This window comes from Columba livia, chromosome 1, assembly GCF_036013475.1.
Source record: "Columba livia isolate bColLiv1 breed racing homer chromosome 1, bColLiv1.pat.W.v2, whole genome shotgun sequence".
NCBI classification, from domain to species: Eukaryota; Metazoa; Chordata; class Aves; order Columbiformes; family Columbidae; genus Columba; species Columba livia.
Window position 1 is genome coordinate 130,104,570 of NC_088602.1, and position 20,449 is coordinate 130,125,018.

The 20,449-nt window shown below is 46.0% G+C and overlaps 1 protein-coding gene across 4 annotated transcripts; it reads right to left on the reverse strand.

Annotated features, from left to right (window-relative positions):
* Positions 1-3,612: 3,612 nt before the first annotated feature.
* ITFG2 (integrin alpha FG-GAP repeat containing 2) lies at positions 3,613-18,508 on the reverse strand. Of its 4 annotated transcripts, none has more exons than XM_021297638.2 (12): positions 18,156-18,508; positions 16,605-16,700; positions 16,111-16,152; positions 15,126-15,303; positions 14,673-14,812; positions 14,074-14,222; positions 12,878-12,972; positions 10,327-10,380; positions 9,270-9,361; positions 8,653-8,770; positions 7,816-7,989; positions 3,613-7,666 (listed from the first exon to the last, which is right to left on the reverse strand). In XM_021297638.2, exons 1-12 carry the CDS (start codon positions 18,186-18,188, stop codon positions 7,521-7,523), a joined length of 1,317 nt encoding a protein of 438 aa, XP_021153313.1. In that variant the 5' UTR covers positions 18,189-18,508; the 3' UTR covers positions 3,613-7,520. The 4 variants fall into 4 exon arrangements, with proteins under 4 accessions (XP_021153313.1, XP_005509837.1, XP_021153314.1 ...); XM_005509780.3 differs by having other exon boundaries at positions 18,172-18,406; XM_021297639.2 differs by lacking the exon at positions 18,156-18,508 and adding an exon at positions 17,881-18,149.
* Positions 18,509-20,449: the final 1,941 nt, after the last annotated feature.

Genomic DNA, 20,449 nt, shown 5'->3' on the forward strand with positions numbered 1-20,449 from the left:
TTTCATCTCATCTAATTCTTGTGGTGTTGCTGCAGCCAACAAGATGTCATCCATATAATGATAGCAATACCCTGATGGAAACAAAGCACATACTAGACTCAGAGCTTTTGCCACATACCACTGACATATGGTAGGTGAATTTTTCATCCCTTGTGGCAGCACTTTCCAATGATTCCTTTTTGCTGGCTCTCCATTATTCACAGATGAAACAGTAAAGGCAAATTTTTCTGTATCTTGTTCTGCTAAAGGAATAGTAAAGAAACAATCTTTCAAACCTATTACAACAATTTCCCATTGCATTGGGATCATTGTTGGAGAAGGTAAACCTGGTTGCAGAGCTCCCATAGTTGCCATAACCTCATTAACTTTTCTTAAGTCATGCAATAATCTCAATTTTCCAGATTTCTTTTTGACAACAAACACAGGAATATTCCAAGGGCTATGTGAGACCTCTATGCATCCCACAGCTCGCTGTTCCATCACAAGAGACTGAAGGGCTGAAAGTTTTTCCTGAGCCCCTGATCGACCCATACTGATCTTTCAGTTGACCATCTCAGTGTAAAAGTGGGCCAACAAACACCCTGCATCACAGTGACCCCTGCTAAAAATCCATAGTTATCTGTTCCCCCCACTGCCCTAAGCAATCCCTTCCCCATAAGTTCAATGGGGCCAGGGTCACATAAGGTCTCACTGTAGCCCTTTGATTCTCAGGATTAGCAATCACTATCAGCTTGGCTGACATCAACTGTCTGCAACTTCACCTAGTCCCATCACCCCCAAAGTATTTTAAACCAAGGGCCAAGAAGGAGGCCATTCTTGCTGCGAAATTATGGTCACATCTGCTCCTGTATCAATCAGTCCAGCAAGCTTCACCTGGCTGGGAACAGAAGCATCCATTATGAGTGTACAAACCATTTGTGTCAGTTTTTCTGACACTGTTTGAGAACAAAAAACAAGTGGTTTTCCAGTTGAACCAAATCCACTGTCCCCACAAACAACTTGCTCAGTCCTAGGAACAGAACTCAAAAAAAGCACAAGTTGAGCTAAACGCATTCCTTTTTCTATTGTCACAGGTGGGGTTGCCATTGAAACCAGGGCACAAATTTGTCCTTTACAGTCCGCATCAATAACTCCTACGTGTACCATTAATCCTTGCAGAGTACTACATGATCGTCCTATTAACAAAGCGCTCAGTTCCCTGCCAATTGGTCCCTAAGCATCCAGAGGTACTTTATGCACCTCTTGAGTTGTTGTAGTCACTGTCTGGGTGGTGGATACATCCATCCCAGCTGATCTGCTGTGTTTTCCTGATAGCCTGTCACAGAGGGCTGTCTGTGTACTGACTCTAGAAACGGGCGGCCAGGGTTGCAAGGTGTTGTTAATCGAGGACTTTGTGTCTGCATGCACACCTTCATGCTCTTCTTGGCTTTTCTCTGCTGAAGTGGCTGTCCATTAGAGTGAAACTTAGAGTGACACTGCTTAGCAAAATGTCCATGTTTTTTACATTTGAAGCAAATTAGAGAGTCTGTACCCCAAACATTGCCAGTTTTGCTTGCACCTTTTAAAACCTGTCTGCCTTTATGTGGACAGGTGAATCTTACATGTGCATTCTGACCACATCCGTAGCACATATATTCCTGCATTCTTGCTACTGCCATAGCTGCAGCAAGCGCAGTCATTTCGTGCTCCACTGAACCAAGCTTGGCACAAGCAGTAATCATTGCTTCTAAAGCTGGATCCCCTGGCAAAGTTTCAATCACTTTCTGACAGCCCTCATTAGCATTATCACGCGCTAGCTCCTTCATCAAAACTTCCCGAAGGTGTGCATCAAACACGTGATGTTCGACAGCAGCTTGTAATTTCTCAACAAAGGAAAGGAACGACTCTTTAGGACCCTGCTTGATAGTGGTGTATCTTTGTTTCTGTTCCCTAACTCTGCTGTTCTAATCATAGCCTCAAGCCCTATGGCTTTCACTTGTTCAAGCACTAGACGGGGCCATTGCGCTTGATGTTGCGGATTACTAAACTGTCCCAAGCCCACCAACACATCCACACCATTACCAGAACGGGGATCAGTCTCTGAACACTGCAGATTCACCACTGCCTGTGCCTCAGCTCTTTGTTGCCAAATATTTCGAAACAGCGCATGTTGTACAGGTTGAAAAATAATCTGAGCCAAATGAGCAATATTATAGGGTGTCATAGCTTCCATGGATAATAGAATGTATCAACTGCGTAACTGCAGGGGAATTAGGGCCATATTGAGCAGTGGCTTTTTGCAAATCTTGAATCGCCTTCCAGGAATAGGGAACATGCTCATGGGGCTCTCCCACTGCAGAATTATGATATACTATGGGAAACGTCACAGGCCCAGCAGATTCAACAATTAATGGCTCGGCAACGGTAGAAGGAACTGATATATTTTCCAATAGATCCCAGTCCACTATTTCCATAGCTTTAGCTTTCACATTTTTCCAAAAATGCACAGGGTCCCATGGTCTAACTGTAACTGAAGCCAAAGGTAAATCCCAAGTTTTAGAAAAGTTCGGTTTATGCCCTGGATCTCCACCCCCACCCTCAGGAACTTTCTCTGTCACAGGGCGGGGAAGGAGTGGATCTGGGGGATTCGGATTCTTAGGAACTACATTCTTGGACTCACTCTGGCTCACCATAGGATAATCCTCATCATCCGAATCTTTAGGCAAGGGGGGATATGAAGACAAGTGCTCACTTTTTTCTTCTGTGATTGATAGCAGCGGGGCAGAAGGTTGAACGCACTGCCCTGACCGATGCTTAGGAAGCCCCTCCTGAGACCATATATAACTCAATGCTGCTTTTTCATGTGAGTCCTTCTTAGTTTTTACCTCAGGGCAACACATATGGATGCTCCTTGTCTATTCCTTTTAACTTTTCAGGAGAGTGCTGCAGATCCCCATCCTTCTCCAAATCATCAGATAACACAGACTTAAGTGGTGTTGACAAATCATTACCAACAGGGGGCTTGGAATAGTATGCAATCTTGCCTTTTCCTCCAAATCTACCTCAGGAGAACCAGGAAGACCATTCCCCTCCGCTGCCTCTGCCTGATCCTGTTGCTCTTTTAACCCTTTCAAAGTCTCCTGCAACAAGCACCATGTCGTTAAGTAGCTCAGTTGCTTCTTTGGACCCTTGGGTAGTGCTATCAAACAGTTTATTTCCCAAGTCCTTCCATTGTGACACACTAAATGCTGTCACTGTATTAACTTCCAAACCTTGCGTCTTGCCCCACGGTAACATCTTTTGTAAAGTCAATTCCAGAAGGCTAACACCCCACTTCTTCAGAAGCAACTTCCATGTAGATAATATAACACCCTCTTCTTTAGAGAGGTTCCCTCCCATGTTCCCGGTGGCTCACCTAACACTCCAGGTGCCGGTGTCTCTTCAGTGATCCAGATCTATGGCAGCACCCCCCGCTGCTCTTTCAGCTTCACCAGGCTCCGTCCCTCCGGGTCAGCACCGGCTGTCACAGTTCTGCCGCTGTCCCCTTCTTCATGCAGGACCACGTCGGTGTGTTTGAATCACATCGGGGTCACCAGATGTCACCGTTGAGACAGACAAATGACATAGACCAAGTTCTTCTGAGATGTAAACAGATCTACCATTTATTGCTACAAGCGCACTTTATATAGTCTTTACCAGTTCACATGTCTTTTTACTATTGGCTACAAGTTATATCAGTAACATCTCATTGGCTGATTTTGCTGTCATCAATATTACTCTTTAACTCCCTTCTTTCTCACGAATACACCTCAATATCTTCAGACACTCCTTTACTCCCATCCTTCTCATGGGTACCTCCCTTCTTTCTCATGGGTACACCTTAATATCTTCAAGGCTGTTCTCTGTTCCCACACCCCCTTTCATGGAATCCATGGACCCGCCGTAGTTTCCCACATCTCTGAAGGCAACTGTGAGGTTGATGTGGACCCAGTGAAAATGAGTTTGATGCCTCTGGTCTAATCCTACAATGTCAATACCTGGTTTCCTCATCATCAAATAGAACTCCTTACGGGTTTCCATCTCCCAAAGTTCCCTGGCATTAAACGACATGTTAACACATCTATTCTGAATTCTTGCCCAAACTGATGTTTTCTCCAAAGACCACTGTTTTTGTGCTATTACATGGGAATCCCAGCTTCCATTCTGAAAGACAGAAATCTTTCTTGGCTTTAAAAGATATTATAAAACAGAACTTACAACATCTCAAAAAAGCAAACTCAATCCTATTTACAAACATGGTAATTTTTAAAAGTCTTCCTACGTTAAGTAATTTTTAAGTGGGTTGGCAAGACTGAAGACTGTGTCAATAGTAGTTTCTTTTGGAAAAATCTGTCATACAGATACACTTCTCTACCCCCAATTCCAGTAATTTCTATCGCTGTTGAGGTACGAGGGGAAGGAAGGAGCCATCTAAAGGTCTTTTCCACTGGTGATCAAAAAATGCTAATACTTTCATATGGAAAGTAGAAATTTAGTACAAACTGCCACCTCAGTGTAGGACATATGCATATCCTGTATGCATTCAACAGCATCTGCCTCACAGTGAGGCCCATCCCTTCAACACAGACAATGGAATGTTATTATTTAAGGATAATTTCTCTGAACCACCCTGGTGGTCAGCTCCTACTAGGGCTACTTTCCAGTAGAGTGGACACAATAGCTGTGAACCAGTCTGCAGGGAAGTGTCTGTCATAAAAAGTCTTTGGAACAGAGAAGCATCATAGTCTGCAAGTCCTATGCATGGCTGAACGTGCCCAGGGACGTGGATTTGGACTTCTGAGGTCTCTTCCAGGGCCTATGCACAAGAGGTACAGTTATCCCAAGAACATGCACTCTGCTGAAGCCATAATCAGGACCATTTCCAGGAGGCTAGGGTCACTTGGCTTTGAATGGAATGGGAGCTCCAGCCACCTATACTCCCACAGACCTGCTCCTTCTTTCAGAACTAGCAGGTGAGTTACATAAGTGAAGGGCACTGAGCCACCTACATACCTTTGCAGTCAGTCCTCCTTTCAAGAGACTCCACTGGCAAATGCCAGGATATACCTTTAGAGTTATAGAAATAACTACATTCAGCAAAGAACAGGGACAGCCAGCAGGTTTATTACATCTCAGGAAAATAAAGGAATCCCATACCTTTATTTTCTCACTAGTATAATAAATTGAGCATCACTACCAAAGCCATGAATCTTTTATCTGCAAATGCCCCTTCACGTACACTCCGCAAAGCTTTTTGCCAGGGGAAATAGCCTGAAGCAATGACTTCAGGAAGTCTTGACTGTAACCAGTCTGTCACTTTGGAGTTCATGGCATGAAAAAAGGAAAGTAATCTTTTGGCCAATGAACAGTAGAGAAGTTCCACTTAATTCTTCTGTAAACAGTTTTCATTTTGCTCTTGTGCCCCTCGTGCATCTGCAAGTTATGTGCTATAAGCAATATAAAACTGTCAGAGGAAACCTTCAAACACTAGTATTTTTCCTCTCAAATGGTTTTAGGAGCTGAAGAGTTTGGGGAAATAGCATTCCACAATGCAGCATGCCCGGGCATGCACAGCACACAACAGTATTCTAAGGCCAACAAGGGAAGAAGGCTAGGTTGCATAGGTTGCCCTGTCCAACATCTGCATTGGTTTTGCCCCATTTTCTTTGAAGATGGTTCTTAGGAAAATAGTATCTCTCTCCCATTAACCCCTTCCTGTTTCTTCTCAACAATTAACAGTCTAACAGCGGATCAAGTTGACCTTCCTTCCTTGGAAATAATTTGACCTGTATGGCAAACTTTGTTTTGCATAAAAGCTTGAATCATACAACTGTTTGTACCCCTCTTGCACTTGTGTGGCTAATAAAAGTTTATATTTGGCATGGACAGACAGCATTGAGTTGTTCTGTTATCAGAATTGTCCTGTTTTCCTGTTAGTCCTCAAAAAGGAATTACAATATAGCAGCACTGCAAGACCCAGCTACCAGCTTAGCTCAGTCTGGCCCAACTCTCGGGCAATTGTTGCAGGACCCTCTGGAGTTCCAGCAGTGGATCAAGAGAGAGAGTACTTCTGTGGAGAACACCTGCCCCACCAAAACCAAACAAGGTTGAGTGGGACCATTGCAGGCACAAGTTGTGGTAAAACTCCATCTGTTTTTGTCAAAGCACACACAGCAGAAGAGCCCATCATCTGTGCAGCAGTACACATGCCAGATTGTGTGAGCCATGACTGATGTTTTGGATGTTTTGCAGAGTATAGTACAGCAGGTTTTCAACAGCTTGGAGAATCTTTAAATGTTAAAATTTGCTGAGGAGAGATCACTGAATTATATTTGCTCTAAGATGCAACCCTCTCAGGCTGCCATAAAGGTGAAGGGACAGCTCCATTAATTATGCATGTCCAATAAAACTTCAAGTGAGAGAAGATAATAGATGCAAAAGAGCAGGTGAGCCTGCTGCTACTATCCTAATAAGCTGAACTAGGCAAGGGGAAAGCTGAAATGGTGAAAAGAAAATACCAGAAGTCTGTGGAAAGGTTCCTGCCTGGGCCTTTGCATATGAGTAGCCTGGGAGAGAAATGGCCTATTCCAGGCTCCACATACTATCAAGTGGAACATCACCTCCAGTCCCCCTCTTTCAGTTGTGCAGGACTCAAAATAGCATGGCACTCTCCACAATAAGAGGGAAGTGTGGCAATTCCACTGCTTATTATGGAATGGCCAAGCACTCATAGCACCACAGATCCATGGTTTAGACAGGTTTTTCTTATCATCAATTTCACAGCTGCTTTGCTAAGTCTCAGTCACCTCTGGGATCACCACGGCCAAGAAGCTGGAGAAATGCGGTGCTTCTCAAGTATAGATGGAACTGGTACCCCTCAACAACTTATTAGTGCAAGTTGCAGTTCTTCTCATGCATGTTTCCAGCTCCTCAGAACAGCAGGTGGCTTGTGAGAAACTGCTTGGCAGAAGACCAGCAGCAGAGCAAAGGCAAACAATGCCTGAGTCTACTTTAAAAACATACCTGAGTGGCAGAGAAGGCCCCTGTCTGCTCCCTAACTCAGTTCCTCCATCTGCAGCTCCTGCACTGTGATCCTGCTAAGAATTCAGAAGTAATCACTGCTGCAACTGAAAAAACATGCCAAAACAGAAACAGAGACCGAGCTCAGCTGTTCTCTGCATTTATGTCCATAGTGCTCCTTCACAGACACCCATAAAACGCTTCAGCTACTGGAGAACATAGAAACTGGCAATGGAAGGCAAATAAACAGGACTCTGGACTCTTGATGTTCTGGTACCTTCCTCAGCTAAAAGCAAAACAACCCACCACTTCCACTTAAGTCAAGCACATCCCTCCACAGAACCTGGCCTGTACAGCCTTTGCTGTTTGGAAGCTTTGACAGAGATGGGAAAAGAACAGTCTCATCTTCATGAGATGCTTCATTCCGGTCAGAGAAGAGTTTGCGCTGGTATTAAAGATGTCACCTTCCATGTGACCTGTTATTAAGGATGCCGGATGACAGTGCAGTGGGCAGAGGAGTCTGTTCCAACATGGTCCTGACACTGCGAGGGGCTGCTCTGCTGCCTTTTCTCAGGAAAATACAATGTTTTGTGAATCAGATCTTTGACAGCAGAAACATCATCTCTTTCTAGAGAAAAGCGAGAAAGACAGTTGTTAGGGATTCTCAACAGGCAGTATGAAAGCCCCTCTTCCTTAAGAGGTACTTGGAACGCTAGTTCCCAGCACATCACCTGCCAGCAACCCTTTGACTTTTTCCTTCACCTTTACTGCACTCACCCACACTCAACTGCTGCAGGAGACTTCCAAACTCTGGGTCACAATCCAGTATTTTCAACAGGTTGGTGGACTCCATTCTCTCCAGCTGCACATCCCAGTAGATGTAGATCTTCTGATTGAAGCTGACATAAACTAGGCAGGGGCTGTTCCTTTCTCCTTTGCATGCATAGAGGCCTGCAGAAAGCAAGTGTGGAGATCTGACTACTGATCTGTACAGAGAACGCAAATTGGTAACTTCTCATGATCAAGTACCAAAGCTGTTAGCAGAAAGCAGGGAGCACTTGGGGTGAGTGGCACAGACATGGACTTGAGACAACCCAAGAAAGTGTCTCTAAACTGCTAATGAATGGAGCTTTGGGATTTACAAGCTGCTTCTGGCAGGTCTAAAAGAGGGGACTGAGCAAAGCCAAGGCTCAGGCTGGTTCCATAAGGCTCCTTATCTCCATTTGAGAACAGCTTAGAAGGCTGCAAATTACAAAAGCAGTGGGGAAGACAAGAGGCCACTACAGCACTCTCAAAAAGGACAGGGGAGAAAAAAAAAACAAAAACAGACAAGCAACCACAAAATCCGACTCCCCTCCCCACCCCCCCAAAAAAAAAAGAAACAAAGAAGAAAAAGGCAACAAAACCATCACGGACAAACCTCAGCATCACCTCCTCCCACCCCTACTTTTCCCAGATGCCACTAGATGAAAGATTAGCTGGGCCTTCTGCATTATTCATACAGGGAAATTATTCCCCACTGCAGACAGACAAAAGGATTCCAGGTCTTCCCGAGGGCAGTAGCAGTTTTGAGTGAGATGCTGTGAGGGCTGCCTTTGCAGTCAGGCTCCTCACCTGCACAGAATGCACTGACATTCTCATCTGCTTGAAATCTGGCAACGGTCCGACTGTGGTCAATGATGTATGTCTGACCATCCCATGCACAGGCAATCACCTCCTCATGACCATTGCCCTGCAGGAACCATAAGGTCACATATTAGCATGGATCAACTATTCCCAGAGGCAGTCAGTATATTTTCTGCTTGTTCAGAGACAGAACACTAACATCTGAACAAGATGTCACTTTTGGATGTCTTGTCCAGCCATTTTGGACCTGTCCAGACTTTTTGCACCTTGAGACCATCTACCTCTTCTCTATCATAATCTTTATGTATCATAAGAGTTTGTAGCCAACTGGGGTATATTAGTAGCATGCAAAACCATTCAGCTTTGCAATAAGATAAAACAGGATCTGGGGAATGAAAGAGTTCATAGCAGGATGCTGGGCTCATTAGGCCAAACATGCAGACCCAGCTGAACCTCTTGCAGGTGGACAAACTGACATGAGTACAGAATGCTCTGGCACAGGCCAGGGATAACCATAGCCTTTTTCAACTCCCTCTGCTCTTCCTAAATTCATATACAAAAAGTTTCCATCTGCACCCCTCCCAGTCCTATTCACAGACACTCACAGTAACATCCAGCTTTTCCAGAGCGAACAGCTGATGATCCACCTGCACAGACCAGAGCAGCCTGTCTGCTCCCTCCATGAGTTTCAATGTCCCTGAAGGGAAAAAGAAAACAATAAAGAGTGTCCTGAAAATATCAAAAGGGAGCAGGTATTTGCTAACACTGGGCCCTGCACACTCCTTCAGCACTTAGGGTCTGTAGACAGAGTATTTGGCCCATGGTACAGGCTGTGATTGATAGCAGAAGACACAGTCTCAGTTCTGGGAAGGACAGCTTCTCTCTACCAACAATCAGGTTCCAGCATCCATTTCCTTTACTGCTTTTGGAAACAACCCAAGTCCCTTCAAGTACAAAGACACATCTGTGCTGTGGTTTAGAAGCTCCTGTCTACATGAATGGCACTGTTGAACTGCCATCTGAAAACAGTTGTCTGACTACTGAGTAAGCAGGCAACTTAGGAGCCAGCAGATGAAAACTCTAGCTCTCCAGCTCAAGCTTTCACTGTGTCTTTTGGCCAATGACCTAGGCTCTTCATCTTCCTTGCTGCTTGCTGCAGCATGACTTTAATAATTCTAGTGCCATAGGCTATAGAACCATACAAGCAACTAATGTTTGTAAAATACTTTGAAATCCACTGATGAATAGACTGTATCAGGGAAGAGGGAAAGGCAGATATTAGTGACAGACAGAAAACACAACAGGTTTCCTACAGATAGCAAGCCTGTGCAATGTAATACCCAGTTCAGTAAGCAAGAGAAAGACAGGTTCAGCTTTAATATGTTTCATCATATCCTCAGATACAGGCATGTTATCACACACCTGGTTTATGGGGGACTTACAGTGACACTTCCTACCTTGGCTCTTGTGTTAGCTTTCATGTATGTCAGCAGGAGGAGCCTTTGAATCAAATTCTCTTGCAGGAACCAGGATTTCTGAAACCCAGCTCCCGCTTCTTTCAAAACAAAAACCTCTGAGCCCCTGGCTGCCTGTTTTGAATTAGTGATAGGCCTTGGCCATCCCACAGACCTTTCTTCAAGGAAAGTAGTAGGACTTACTTACCATCCAGAGTACAGAGAGCAAAGAGACCTGAGCCACTATTCTCACTGGAGCAGCCTGTAAATGCAGAAGAGAATTACAGGAATTGATGTGGTCCCCTCCCTCTCCTGAAAAAATTATCCAAACCAAGGTGATCCACCCTGCCTCCTTTTTTGCCCAGCCTTGACATTTTATTTAGCAAATATCTGCAGATTCTTGCAACCAATCATAATTCATGCTGGCTTTTATTTGTAGAGCACTGGCATCTCAAAACCCAAAACCTCCGGTTTGCACTGATACCGGCATATCTGGCTCTGCTGGCTGCTCCTAGGAGTCTCTTTGTACCACATATGCACTTGCAGGCCCATGGCAGTTCTGATTTTGGTGGACTGCATCGCATCCTCTCCAGGCTTCAGAAATGCACAAGCACAGGAAGGACCATCACAAGGGACAAAGTGAAGAACAGCTGAAGCCAAAGAAGGGTATTACAACTGTACCCTCACTGCTTCTTTCAAGGACAGGAACATGGCCTTTGGCTATTCCAGGAAGGTGCAGGGTAAAGAAAAAAAAAGTAAGAGAGGTCCCACCAGAGGGACAAACCATCAGTCACATTAGCACAAAAGCACCTCTATGGCAACTCCTGAATGAGTCTACAGAGGTCACGCTACCAACTCTATTGTTTTCGCTACAGAAAAACTGCACAGAAGTTGTCATCTTCCAGCAAACACTTGTCAGAGGCTAGAGAGCCCATGCTTTATGAGCAGATTAGACATCTGCCTTAATACTCATCTACACACTCAGCCCTGGCATTTCTAGACTATGTTTATACAGCTGTGAATTTCCTGCAAGCAGTATCCTCTCCAAATCCTGTATATCACAGTTGTGTGCAGGACAGCACTGACAAATACAACTAGTTAAATCTGAAGAGGGTACTCCCCTGACCACTGGGCTACTTCAGCCTTTCAATATACTCTCTAACTAGCTACCAGTCAGAAGAGACATGCAAGGTCAGTTTTGAAAGTGCCGTCACACTTGGTAGGGGAGGACTGGAGTTGCATTCAACTACAGCTGCATTTGAACCTTGCAGTGATGATGTAGGAGGGACACTTGCTCCCTGAGGTCTGCAGGGACCCAAGAAACCTGGCAGTCAGGAACAACCCAGCAGAGCTGAAAGCAAATAGGCAGTTTCCTCAGAATGACATAATACTGAAAGCCTACCTCAGCTGCCTATAGACAGCTCCAAACTACAATACCCTGCACACTCCCAGGACACAGACTATCCAATTTCTGCAGATCAGCTTAGAGTAAACAGTCAGTGAGCGCTCTATTGCTCCTAGCTGACATTCATCCAGACAGGCTCTGATCCAAAAGATCTGCTGTGTCCCCCTCACAAACTGGTTAGCATGGCAATCTTCAGCTCTTTCATTATTAATGGCCCAGCATCAGTGGGCTTTTCACCACCTTGTCTTCATCCCTTATTCTGTGTAACTTCATTTTTCACAGACACCTTTCATTAGATGCAAGGCTTGTTTGCAGCGAAATAATTGATTTCATATTCTGTTGACCATGTTGCTTGAAGCAGCATCCAAGATGCTGAAAACATGACAAGATCAGGAACTAGGGAGGAAGGGTATTATGGGGAAAGGGAAAAAGAGGGTTTTCAGTGGATTGCTCTTGCCCCCAGCTCTAATTACACTGGACAGCCTAATCATTCTCAGAGAGCACTGCAGGGGGTAATACCTAGACAGAAAAAATGCAGCTGGATTCCAGGTAGCTGCAGACAAGACAAAGTGCATCAGGAATTTTCCACGTTCTTGTATTATGCCCACATGTTCCAAGGTGGAATGAAAGCCACGTTTTCCCCACAGGTACCAAAATAGGGTTCAGCAGGTGCACCAGGAGCAAGTCAGAGCACAAAGCAGTTACACAAAGGAAGCAGTGGCAGTGTGTAAGAAGAGTCTGGATGCAACAGCAGTGTGTCAGGGCTGAGAGGAGTCAGCAGCTGTGGAGAGTTTAGATACAACTGCTGAACAGAAGACACTGGAAGGAGACAGAGGACAATGAAATATGGAAGCAGCTTTGGAGGGGCTGTGACTACACAGGGGACTGAAGTGCAGGATATAGCTGCCTGGTATCCAGAATCAAATGCTGAAAAGCATAAAAGCAAGAATAAAGATGAGGTTGTGGAAAGGAAGAGATGTATCTCGGGAATAAGAAGAGGGCATAAGCTGCAGCCATGCAAAAACAAAGATCAAGGACATCTGTAGGAACAAGGCATGATTGCCATTCAGAATAACTAAATGCAGGCTAGTGAAGGCTGCAGAGAAACTGTTGTGCTAGATGAAGAGTAAGAGTTGCCTAGGGAAGGACAAAGGCTATAAAAAGTTCAAATGCAAATATCCAGCTCTCTTCCTTTGGGAGCTGGCTAATAGAAGATGAGTTCCCTCTGTTCTTGCAGCTGTCTCCCACTGTTATTTTTCAACCATGGGAAATGTGATTTAATGCCGGACTGACATACTGAAAAACTATCAGAGGCAACTGCTGGGCCAGAGACCCCAAGCTCCTAATCTCTCACCTCGGCCAATGCTACCAATTAGATGAGTGGAAACATTCTTGTTGTGAATTCGTCCCGACGTTTGGTGTAGAATAACATCTCGAACAGGGGCCTCGCTAGGGAAAAGAGAGACAAACATCATGGAAAGGTTAGGGAACCATGCTTGTGACTCTGGCAGAACAATCTCAAGAGCAGTATACTCCAAAGCTCTACAAATTCAGAGATTATCTGATGGAGTTTGTGCATAGGTTAGTCCTTTAATGGTAAAGACCAAGGAAAAGGATGCATGCCACCTAGGTATGAAAGGAACTTACTAATGTTTAAACAACAAAACCAGAATTATTTGATGCATCAGAAAACTGGAGAGAGCCAAAATAAGTCAATAAAACATGTATTCTAATAAAGAAAAAAAAAATTATCATTACTGTCATGTAAGCCTTGCTGCTTTTCACTCAGGAAGTGGTTCTATTTGGGGTTGAAGAGGCTCATCAGAGATCATGCCTGGGCTGGGCTTCTGGCTAGGAGGGTACCATTCCACTAAGCTCTCTAAGACGCCAAGAAGACTTGCTTAGCTCTCCTCCTGCTGCAGTTTTTTGTGTCTGCCTTAAAGTGTCACAGAACACCACAGAAGCAACTGAGTTCCCCACCAGAGTCCCTCCAGCACCAAGGACAATAACCTCACTGCTCATCCAGATCGCTTTGGTTGTGATCTACAGCACTGACTGCCAGGGTCATTAGGAAAACCTCCAATTACTTCACCCAGAAGAAATGAGTGAATGAACCCAAAGTGTCATCCTAGACTTCAGACTAACTGGGCTTGGCCCAGCCTTTCAGTTGCTACCCTTTCCACCATTAGATAGGTCACCAGATTGCCCACCACCCTTCCTCTGGAGATCTAGGTCATTCATTTCCCTGCTTTAGCCCCCAGTACTGCCCCTCTCAGTGAGCTGGTTTTGCAAATCTCCTTGGCCAACCCAAGGAGAAAAGAGTGGGATAGAAGGAAAGCAGTAGCATTCACCTTTTGTGATATGAGACATGAACAGTAATCATGGAAGCCTGGATGCAGGTGGGCTTAAGTCTGAACTCCCCATAGTACAGCAGGTCACTGAAACAAGGACAGATGACAGCAACCGCCCACCCTCAGAAAGGTGGTGTCACGATGCTCTCTTGTGATGGGCACCTACAGAAGAATCTCCTCATCTACCCCATCTACCCACCTGCCTGGGGCAGAGCTGTCCCTTCCGTCTGTCATGGCCTGCTGCTCAGAATCCCACGTGCACAGCAGAATGGCATAACCACAGCCTGGCTGAGACACCATCATCTCCGGTGAGCCATCAGGGCGTGGGTTCACAGAGAGACTGTCCACCTATACTCGCAGAGTATAAAAAAAAAAAAACATGGGTAGAGTTGAACCAAGAACTTTGAACACCTCAGAAGGTTTCACTGTGCTCCTTGTACCTCAATTTGAACATGGGAAATCTTCTGAAAGCGCTGAGCTGGAGTTGAACAAATTCAGCTAGGAGCAAAATGTCCAAGTTACAGTAAACAGTTTTGCTTTCCCACCAAAAGTCACCTAAGAACACAGTAGTATTTTCCACTAATGCTCTCTAATTGGGTGAGAGCAACTGATTGTTTCCCAGACCAACCCACCAGCTGCTCCCTATATACAGAACAACCACCGGGCAAATCTCCTTTCAAGCCATCAACATGACAATTGCTTCATTTATAGGACTGAGATTTTGTGCTTCTTCCCTTGGGAGAGCCACCCCTTGAAGACTGTATGACGAGTTCTGCCCTGAATATCCTGTTTCCTTACCTGACCTTCTAGTAGCCATTTCTTCAACAGGACTAGTTGCCCAGAGACATGGTCTGAATTCTCCAAGAAGTCCTCCCAGCGGAAGGCACGTACCACCCTGTCAGTGTAACCCACCACCAACTCACACTTCCCATCTCCATCTGCAACAAATAAAAGGAGAAAGATGGGCTGTCTCAGGCTTTCATAGCCCCAAGACCCCCAGCATTCAGAAACCATTGTGCTGGTTTCCATCAGGTAGCATCCCTGAGGACCCCAATCCTGTAATGAGAATTTGCTCTTAAGGAAAATTTCTGTAGTTCTTGCTTCTCTCTCTCATGACTTGGCTGTGGTTTGTTAAAGCACCTGTTTCGGCAAGACAGTTATTTCCTTCTGCGAGTCCCAGATACTTTTTCCCTGCACCTCATACCCACAAATGCCCTCAGCCTTCACTTCCACACCAGCTTTCCAGCTCACCAATGTCACTGATCAGCATGACCTTGGTGTTGGCAGGTATATGCTGCTTGAACACTGGCTTCTGCTCTTCTGCTGTAGCCAACTCATGGTGGCCTGAAGCATCTGGGTGTTTTGAAGTTGGAGAAGTCAGGTCAAAAAGATGAAACCAGCCTTCTGCACTCACTGCCACCACGAGATTCTAAGAGGGAAGAGAAAAACCTTTCAGTTTTTCCTCTTTTAGAAACTGCAGAAGCTGTCCCACAGCAGAGCAAGGGAAGATACAAGGGTAGATTCATCAAGATCAATGACTGCTACAGAGGGAACAGAAGAAGGCTTTTGGCCAGCCTACAAACTACTCAGGTACTGCAGGGCCCAAACTCTTGTCCATCCTTGTCAGACTAGGATATCAAGCCAATGTGTGCATGCAATCCCCAAACATTGTGTGGCCTTCTCAGTGCTCAGTGCAGCTCTGCTCCCCACTGGAGCATATGTAGCTGCAGTATTTTAGGTAGGGTGCCCACACCAGGGCTTTTGGACTCAGTGGTCCTGGTTTCACACTCAGAAATGGCAACCCAGCAAAAAGTCATATTAGACCCAGTGGAATTTGCTTGGGAGTCTAGACTATTCTGTGGCTTAGTCTTGTTTAGATGACCTTAAATGCATACAGCCAACTGGCAGAAGGGCCATGGCCTACAGCAGGGAACAGCACAGAGCAGGGCAAAAACTACTGAGGAAAAGGAGTAAAAAACCACCAAAGCCTTGTGGCACTCACACATGGGGACTTGCAAATCTTGCTTTCTGAAAACAGGATGGATTTCCTTGCTCAGTAAAACTAAAACCTGCATCTAGCTCACACACAGATACAGGTTATATGTAAACAGAAGAACAGTTTTAAAACAATAGTGCTAACTCTATGAGCAAGGGCAGGATATGATATGACCCTGATCTCCTAAGCACCTCCCACATACCCCACAGACATAGCTGGGAAGAGTTTGGCTGCTCTCACCTTTCCTTTATTGCATACATCTCCCACACCAACACATGTGAGCTGCAAGAGAAAAGGCAGCCATACATGAGAGAAGGCAATCCAAAATAGCAGTTGAGAATAAGCCGATGTTCTACTCGTTCCTCTCTCCTAAACAGCCTCTTGAACTCTAAACAGCTTTTTCAAGGACAAAGAGTGCAGATTAAGGGACAGAAACACATCTGCCACACAACTGCCCAGAGCCCTGGGGCAAAATCCACAGTGCACAGCAGCAGGGTCAAGGTGGGAAAGAAGCCCAGTTCCTGCGTTTGTTCAGCACTTAGCTCTTCACTTCTTGTCCATGGGCTAGCTGTGGGCAAAAGGAGGGTCTTGCATAACTACAAGAAGGCATCAGAACCAGTTCTGGCTGTCATTGCCCTCTGGTCTACATATTCCTACGCAGTAGTCAAGGACAGCTGGCTACACATACACCTAAGAAAGGGCCCAACCATTTAAAAAATTTGTCGAGAACTGACCATTCCTTGGCAAGATTGCACAGCCCAGGGTTTGCTGTCGTCATTCTTGTAAACATAGAGTTTCCCGTTGGTGTCTCCCACCACTAGCTCATTCAGCTGTACAAAAGAATCAGGTTAGTAAGAAGAAATTCACAGTTACAGTACTAAAAAACACTCTGTGGGAAGAAGCAAAACAAGATTCGAGACAGCCTCGAATCAATAGAGAAGGTCTCGGAAAAAACAAAACCCTAATTTTACTCCCACAAATAAAAGAGCTGGAGCGTGGATCCTCAGAGCAATAACCCATTATCCACTGCTTCTCTAGCCATTGTTTCAGACATCCTGCTTTGCTAACCTCATCATCTTGTTTTCCACCTTTCAATCTAGATTGAGTTAATCTTTCTCAAATCACCTGAGGAAGATGATAACAATGAGAAAAATGTAACCACCCAGAAAGAGGCTGCAAGAACACTTGCAATAGACTTACACTGGATGTTCAATCTCACTGATGAAAGGATAAAGGTCTTTCAAAATGGTGATTGTATCTTTAAAGACTGCTAAAAATCACCAAGCACCGCAGCTGATGAGCCTACTCCTACTATCCCATCTGCACAATGCCTCTGTGTATTTAAATTGTGTGCATTTCATAATTCCCTGCACACATTACCCCACATAAAACACCTTCTTATGGGAAAATTTGTTTTATTATCCACCGCATTGTTAGCTATGACACTTGTTTAGCATAGCAATATAGACATGTAATAAATAGTGGATAAGAAGGAACAGTTTAGATACATCTGGTTAAACTAATCTCTTTCTAGTTACAGACAAATCAGACCCATCAGAAAGGACCATTTGTGGGACTGACAGGAACATTCCCGATACACATCCATCCACCCTACAGGTCAACACTGAAACTTGGCTCTACCCTGTTTGTGATCCGCTGTGCCCCAGCAAAGCTTTTCCCCACACCTCCACATCCCCACCATCACAAGCGGAGAGTATGTCTCTTTGAAACTAAAATTTCATCTCCCTGCTAGCTATACGTCACCCAAGTCCCATGCCAAAGGCGTCTAGCTCATCTAATGGTGATGGAAGCACCGACCAGCTGTAGCTCAGAATCACTAAAACACTCAGGTTTGCGAAGGGCCTGTGGGGGCCCTCTCATCCAGCCCCTGCATCTCTCACATTGCTCAAGCCCCTGTCAAGCTCTGAGTTACCCCAGGGGTGAAAGCCCCACCACCTCCTCCAGGAACCTGCTCTGGTGCGTTACAAGCCACTCGGTGTTTCCCCTCACCTGTTTTAATTTCCTTCGCTACCTGCGACTGCTCCCCCTTGCCCGGCCGCTATTCGTGTCTGACAGGGCTGGGGTGGCGGATGCAGGCAGCCCCGGGAGGCTCCCCAGACCCACCACGCCTGTCCCGCGGAGGCTCGCTACTGGGCACGCTCCAGCCAAACCGAGCCTAGTACTCGGCCTGCGGAAGCACCACTTCCTGCGGCCTGCTGCCACGGGCCCGCCCGAGCCCCGCCAGCCTAGCCACCACCCGCCCGCGTAGGCCCACAGTCAGCCACCGCCCGCTTTCCGGACCGCGTCGTTGTCGGCATCTCCCAGGCAGATGGCGTGCGGGAAGAGGCTGCCAGCGAAGTCGAGCGCCACGCACTGCACGTAGCTGACGGACCGCATCCCGGCGCCGCCACCCGCAGAGGCGGAACTCCCGGCGCCGGCCGCCAGGCTGGGGCGAGGGCGAGTAACGGCGGCTCCGCAGGTACAAACTTCGCCTGCGCAGCCGCGGAGCACTCGCAGGGCAGCGAGAGATCACGTGAGGGCACGGTGGGTGGGGAGCAGGCTCCCGTGGGAGTGGGGCTCGCAGCAGGGAGGGGCCGGCAGGCTGGTCGCGCGCCTGCCAAGCCCCATGAGCGTGACCGCTCCTCGGGCGCGGGGCGCCCCGCCCCGCCCCGCCGCACCCCAGCCCCGGTTTTCAGCGAGCAGGGCGACTGGAACGGCCAGCGCAGCCTCACGCTCCAGGCGGCCGGGCCCACGGCCCTTCTGCCGAGCGCCCGCCCCGGCACGCTGCGCCACCCTCTGGCAGCCCAAGTGCCCGACCGCTACCCCGTTACCCGATCTCGGGCGCTGCCGCACCCTCGGCGACCCAACCGCTCCTTGCCAAGCAGGAACAGCCGCCGGAACAGGGGCCTACCAGGCCCAGTTGCTGTTTTACGTCATCCAGCCCCTCCGAACAGCAAAACTGTTTCTCCACTGCCTTCTGCAAACGAGCTGTTGAATTCCTGATCAGATCCAAGGGCACAATCATACACCTGAGAGCACCGCAGTTCCTTTGTGTTTCTGTTGCAGGTTAGCCGAAGATCAGTTGCTTTCATTTCCATAGGTGACAGTGGAACAGGACAGTTCTGTTACTTCAAAGATACTGTATGACTATTACAAGAATAGCTCACAGGATAAAGTATTTATAAATTGAGACAGACACGTTTCATTCACAAAGTCATTATTGCAGTTATTTTAAGCATTCTTCTATAAGGACATAACTAATAGATTTGAAGTTTACATGCATAACTTCACTTATAAACACTACTGTGCCACCTTCTGCTGGCAACCAGGCCCATTTTTAAAGACAGCACAGGACCTCCTTTCAGCTGCCTGAATAGGGCATGTTTAGTGGCTGTAGTAATTTAGATTCTTAAAATATTTCCTAGTTAGTTTTGCAGTAACAATGAAGGCAAAAATCATACTTTAAGATAGCCTACAATTAACCTACACATCCTTAATTCTAGGAATTTTTTTAGATGCTCCACAGAAATAATATTTTTGCTTTCAAAAATGTTGAATAATAGTCATTCCTGTGGAACATTTTTGAAAAAAACTGTAGTTCAAGAATTAGAAATGGCCCTATGATTCTTTCATAGCAACATTTTCAGCCACAAGGGCTCATGTTTCCAGTAGTTATCCCCAAAAAAGTCAAGCTATTTCCTTGCTGGAGAAAAAGAACTCTTGCTTGACACTCCTCCTCCCCTTATCATTCTTCCGTGTCTGGAAACCCCCTCGTGTAAAGTCAGTTGACAGACACTTTTCATACGTTGTTGTAACATTCTCTTTAGTCATGCTTTGGTACAAAGTGTGAACAGTTTTCACATACACATGGCTGATACTATTGAATCAGAACTCATGAAAAGCACCTGCATTACCCGGCAATGAAAAGATTTTACTAAGTAAATCAAAACAGCATTTCCTTCAATGTGATGACCAAGTCTTTTATCCTGCTGCTTCTCCTATTCCCCCCTCCATGCACTGAAACTCGAGGGGCACTGCTACATCATGCACAGAGCAGTGCAGTTCACAGCTTCCTCAGCTAGCTCCAACCCCAAAGCAGGTGCTGAACTTCTTGTCTTGGCTCTGGGGGCAGGACAGCATGTCAATCAGGCCTTAATGCTCTGATGACAGTTCAGTGACAGGTCTGCCAGGCCCAAGCTGGTGCTCCTGCAGAGGCATATACAGGCAACCTCCTGGCCCCTAAGAAAGCCACGACTCAGTGCGCGCTTACACAGTACTTTCACCTCAGCAAAAGAGACCAGGAATTCAAACAAAGATTTCAGATGTCATTACTACTAAAAACGGGAATACTCTTCGCAATACACAAACAATTCCAGGTCATCTCATGCCAGGGATAACATATCTTTCTCACCGCCAAAAAAATCCCATTTCTGTATCTGAAAAATAAATTATCTACCTCCTGCAGTTGGCAAAAAAGCATCCCTGTTGCTAGAGGGCCTCAGAACAAGACAGTGGAGATGCTGAGTTTAACACTACATAACAGCATAAACAGAGAAGACAAGTTTTAGTACTACATTCC

What these genes read in the sequence shown, in the direction of transcription:
- ITFG2 (XM_005509780.3), bottom strand. Translation starts at nt 18,267, where the DNA reads ATGCGGTCCGTCAGCTACGTGCAGTGCGTGGCGCTCGACTTCGCTGGC. An exon ending in CATGCTGATCAGTGACATTG is followed by an intron (nt 14,813 to 15,125) that starts GTGAGCTGGAAA and finishes TATTTGTTGCAG; the next exon opens with ATGGAGATGGGAAGTGTGAG. An exon ending in TGCTCTCTGTACTCTGGATG is followed by an intron (nt 9,362 to 10,326) that starts GTAAGTAAGTCC and finishes TTTTCCCTTCAG; the next exon opens with GGACATTGAAACTCATGGAG.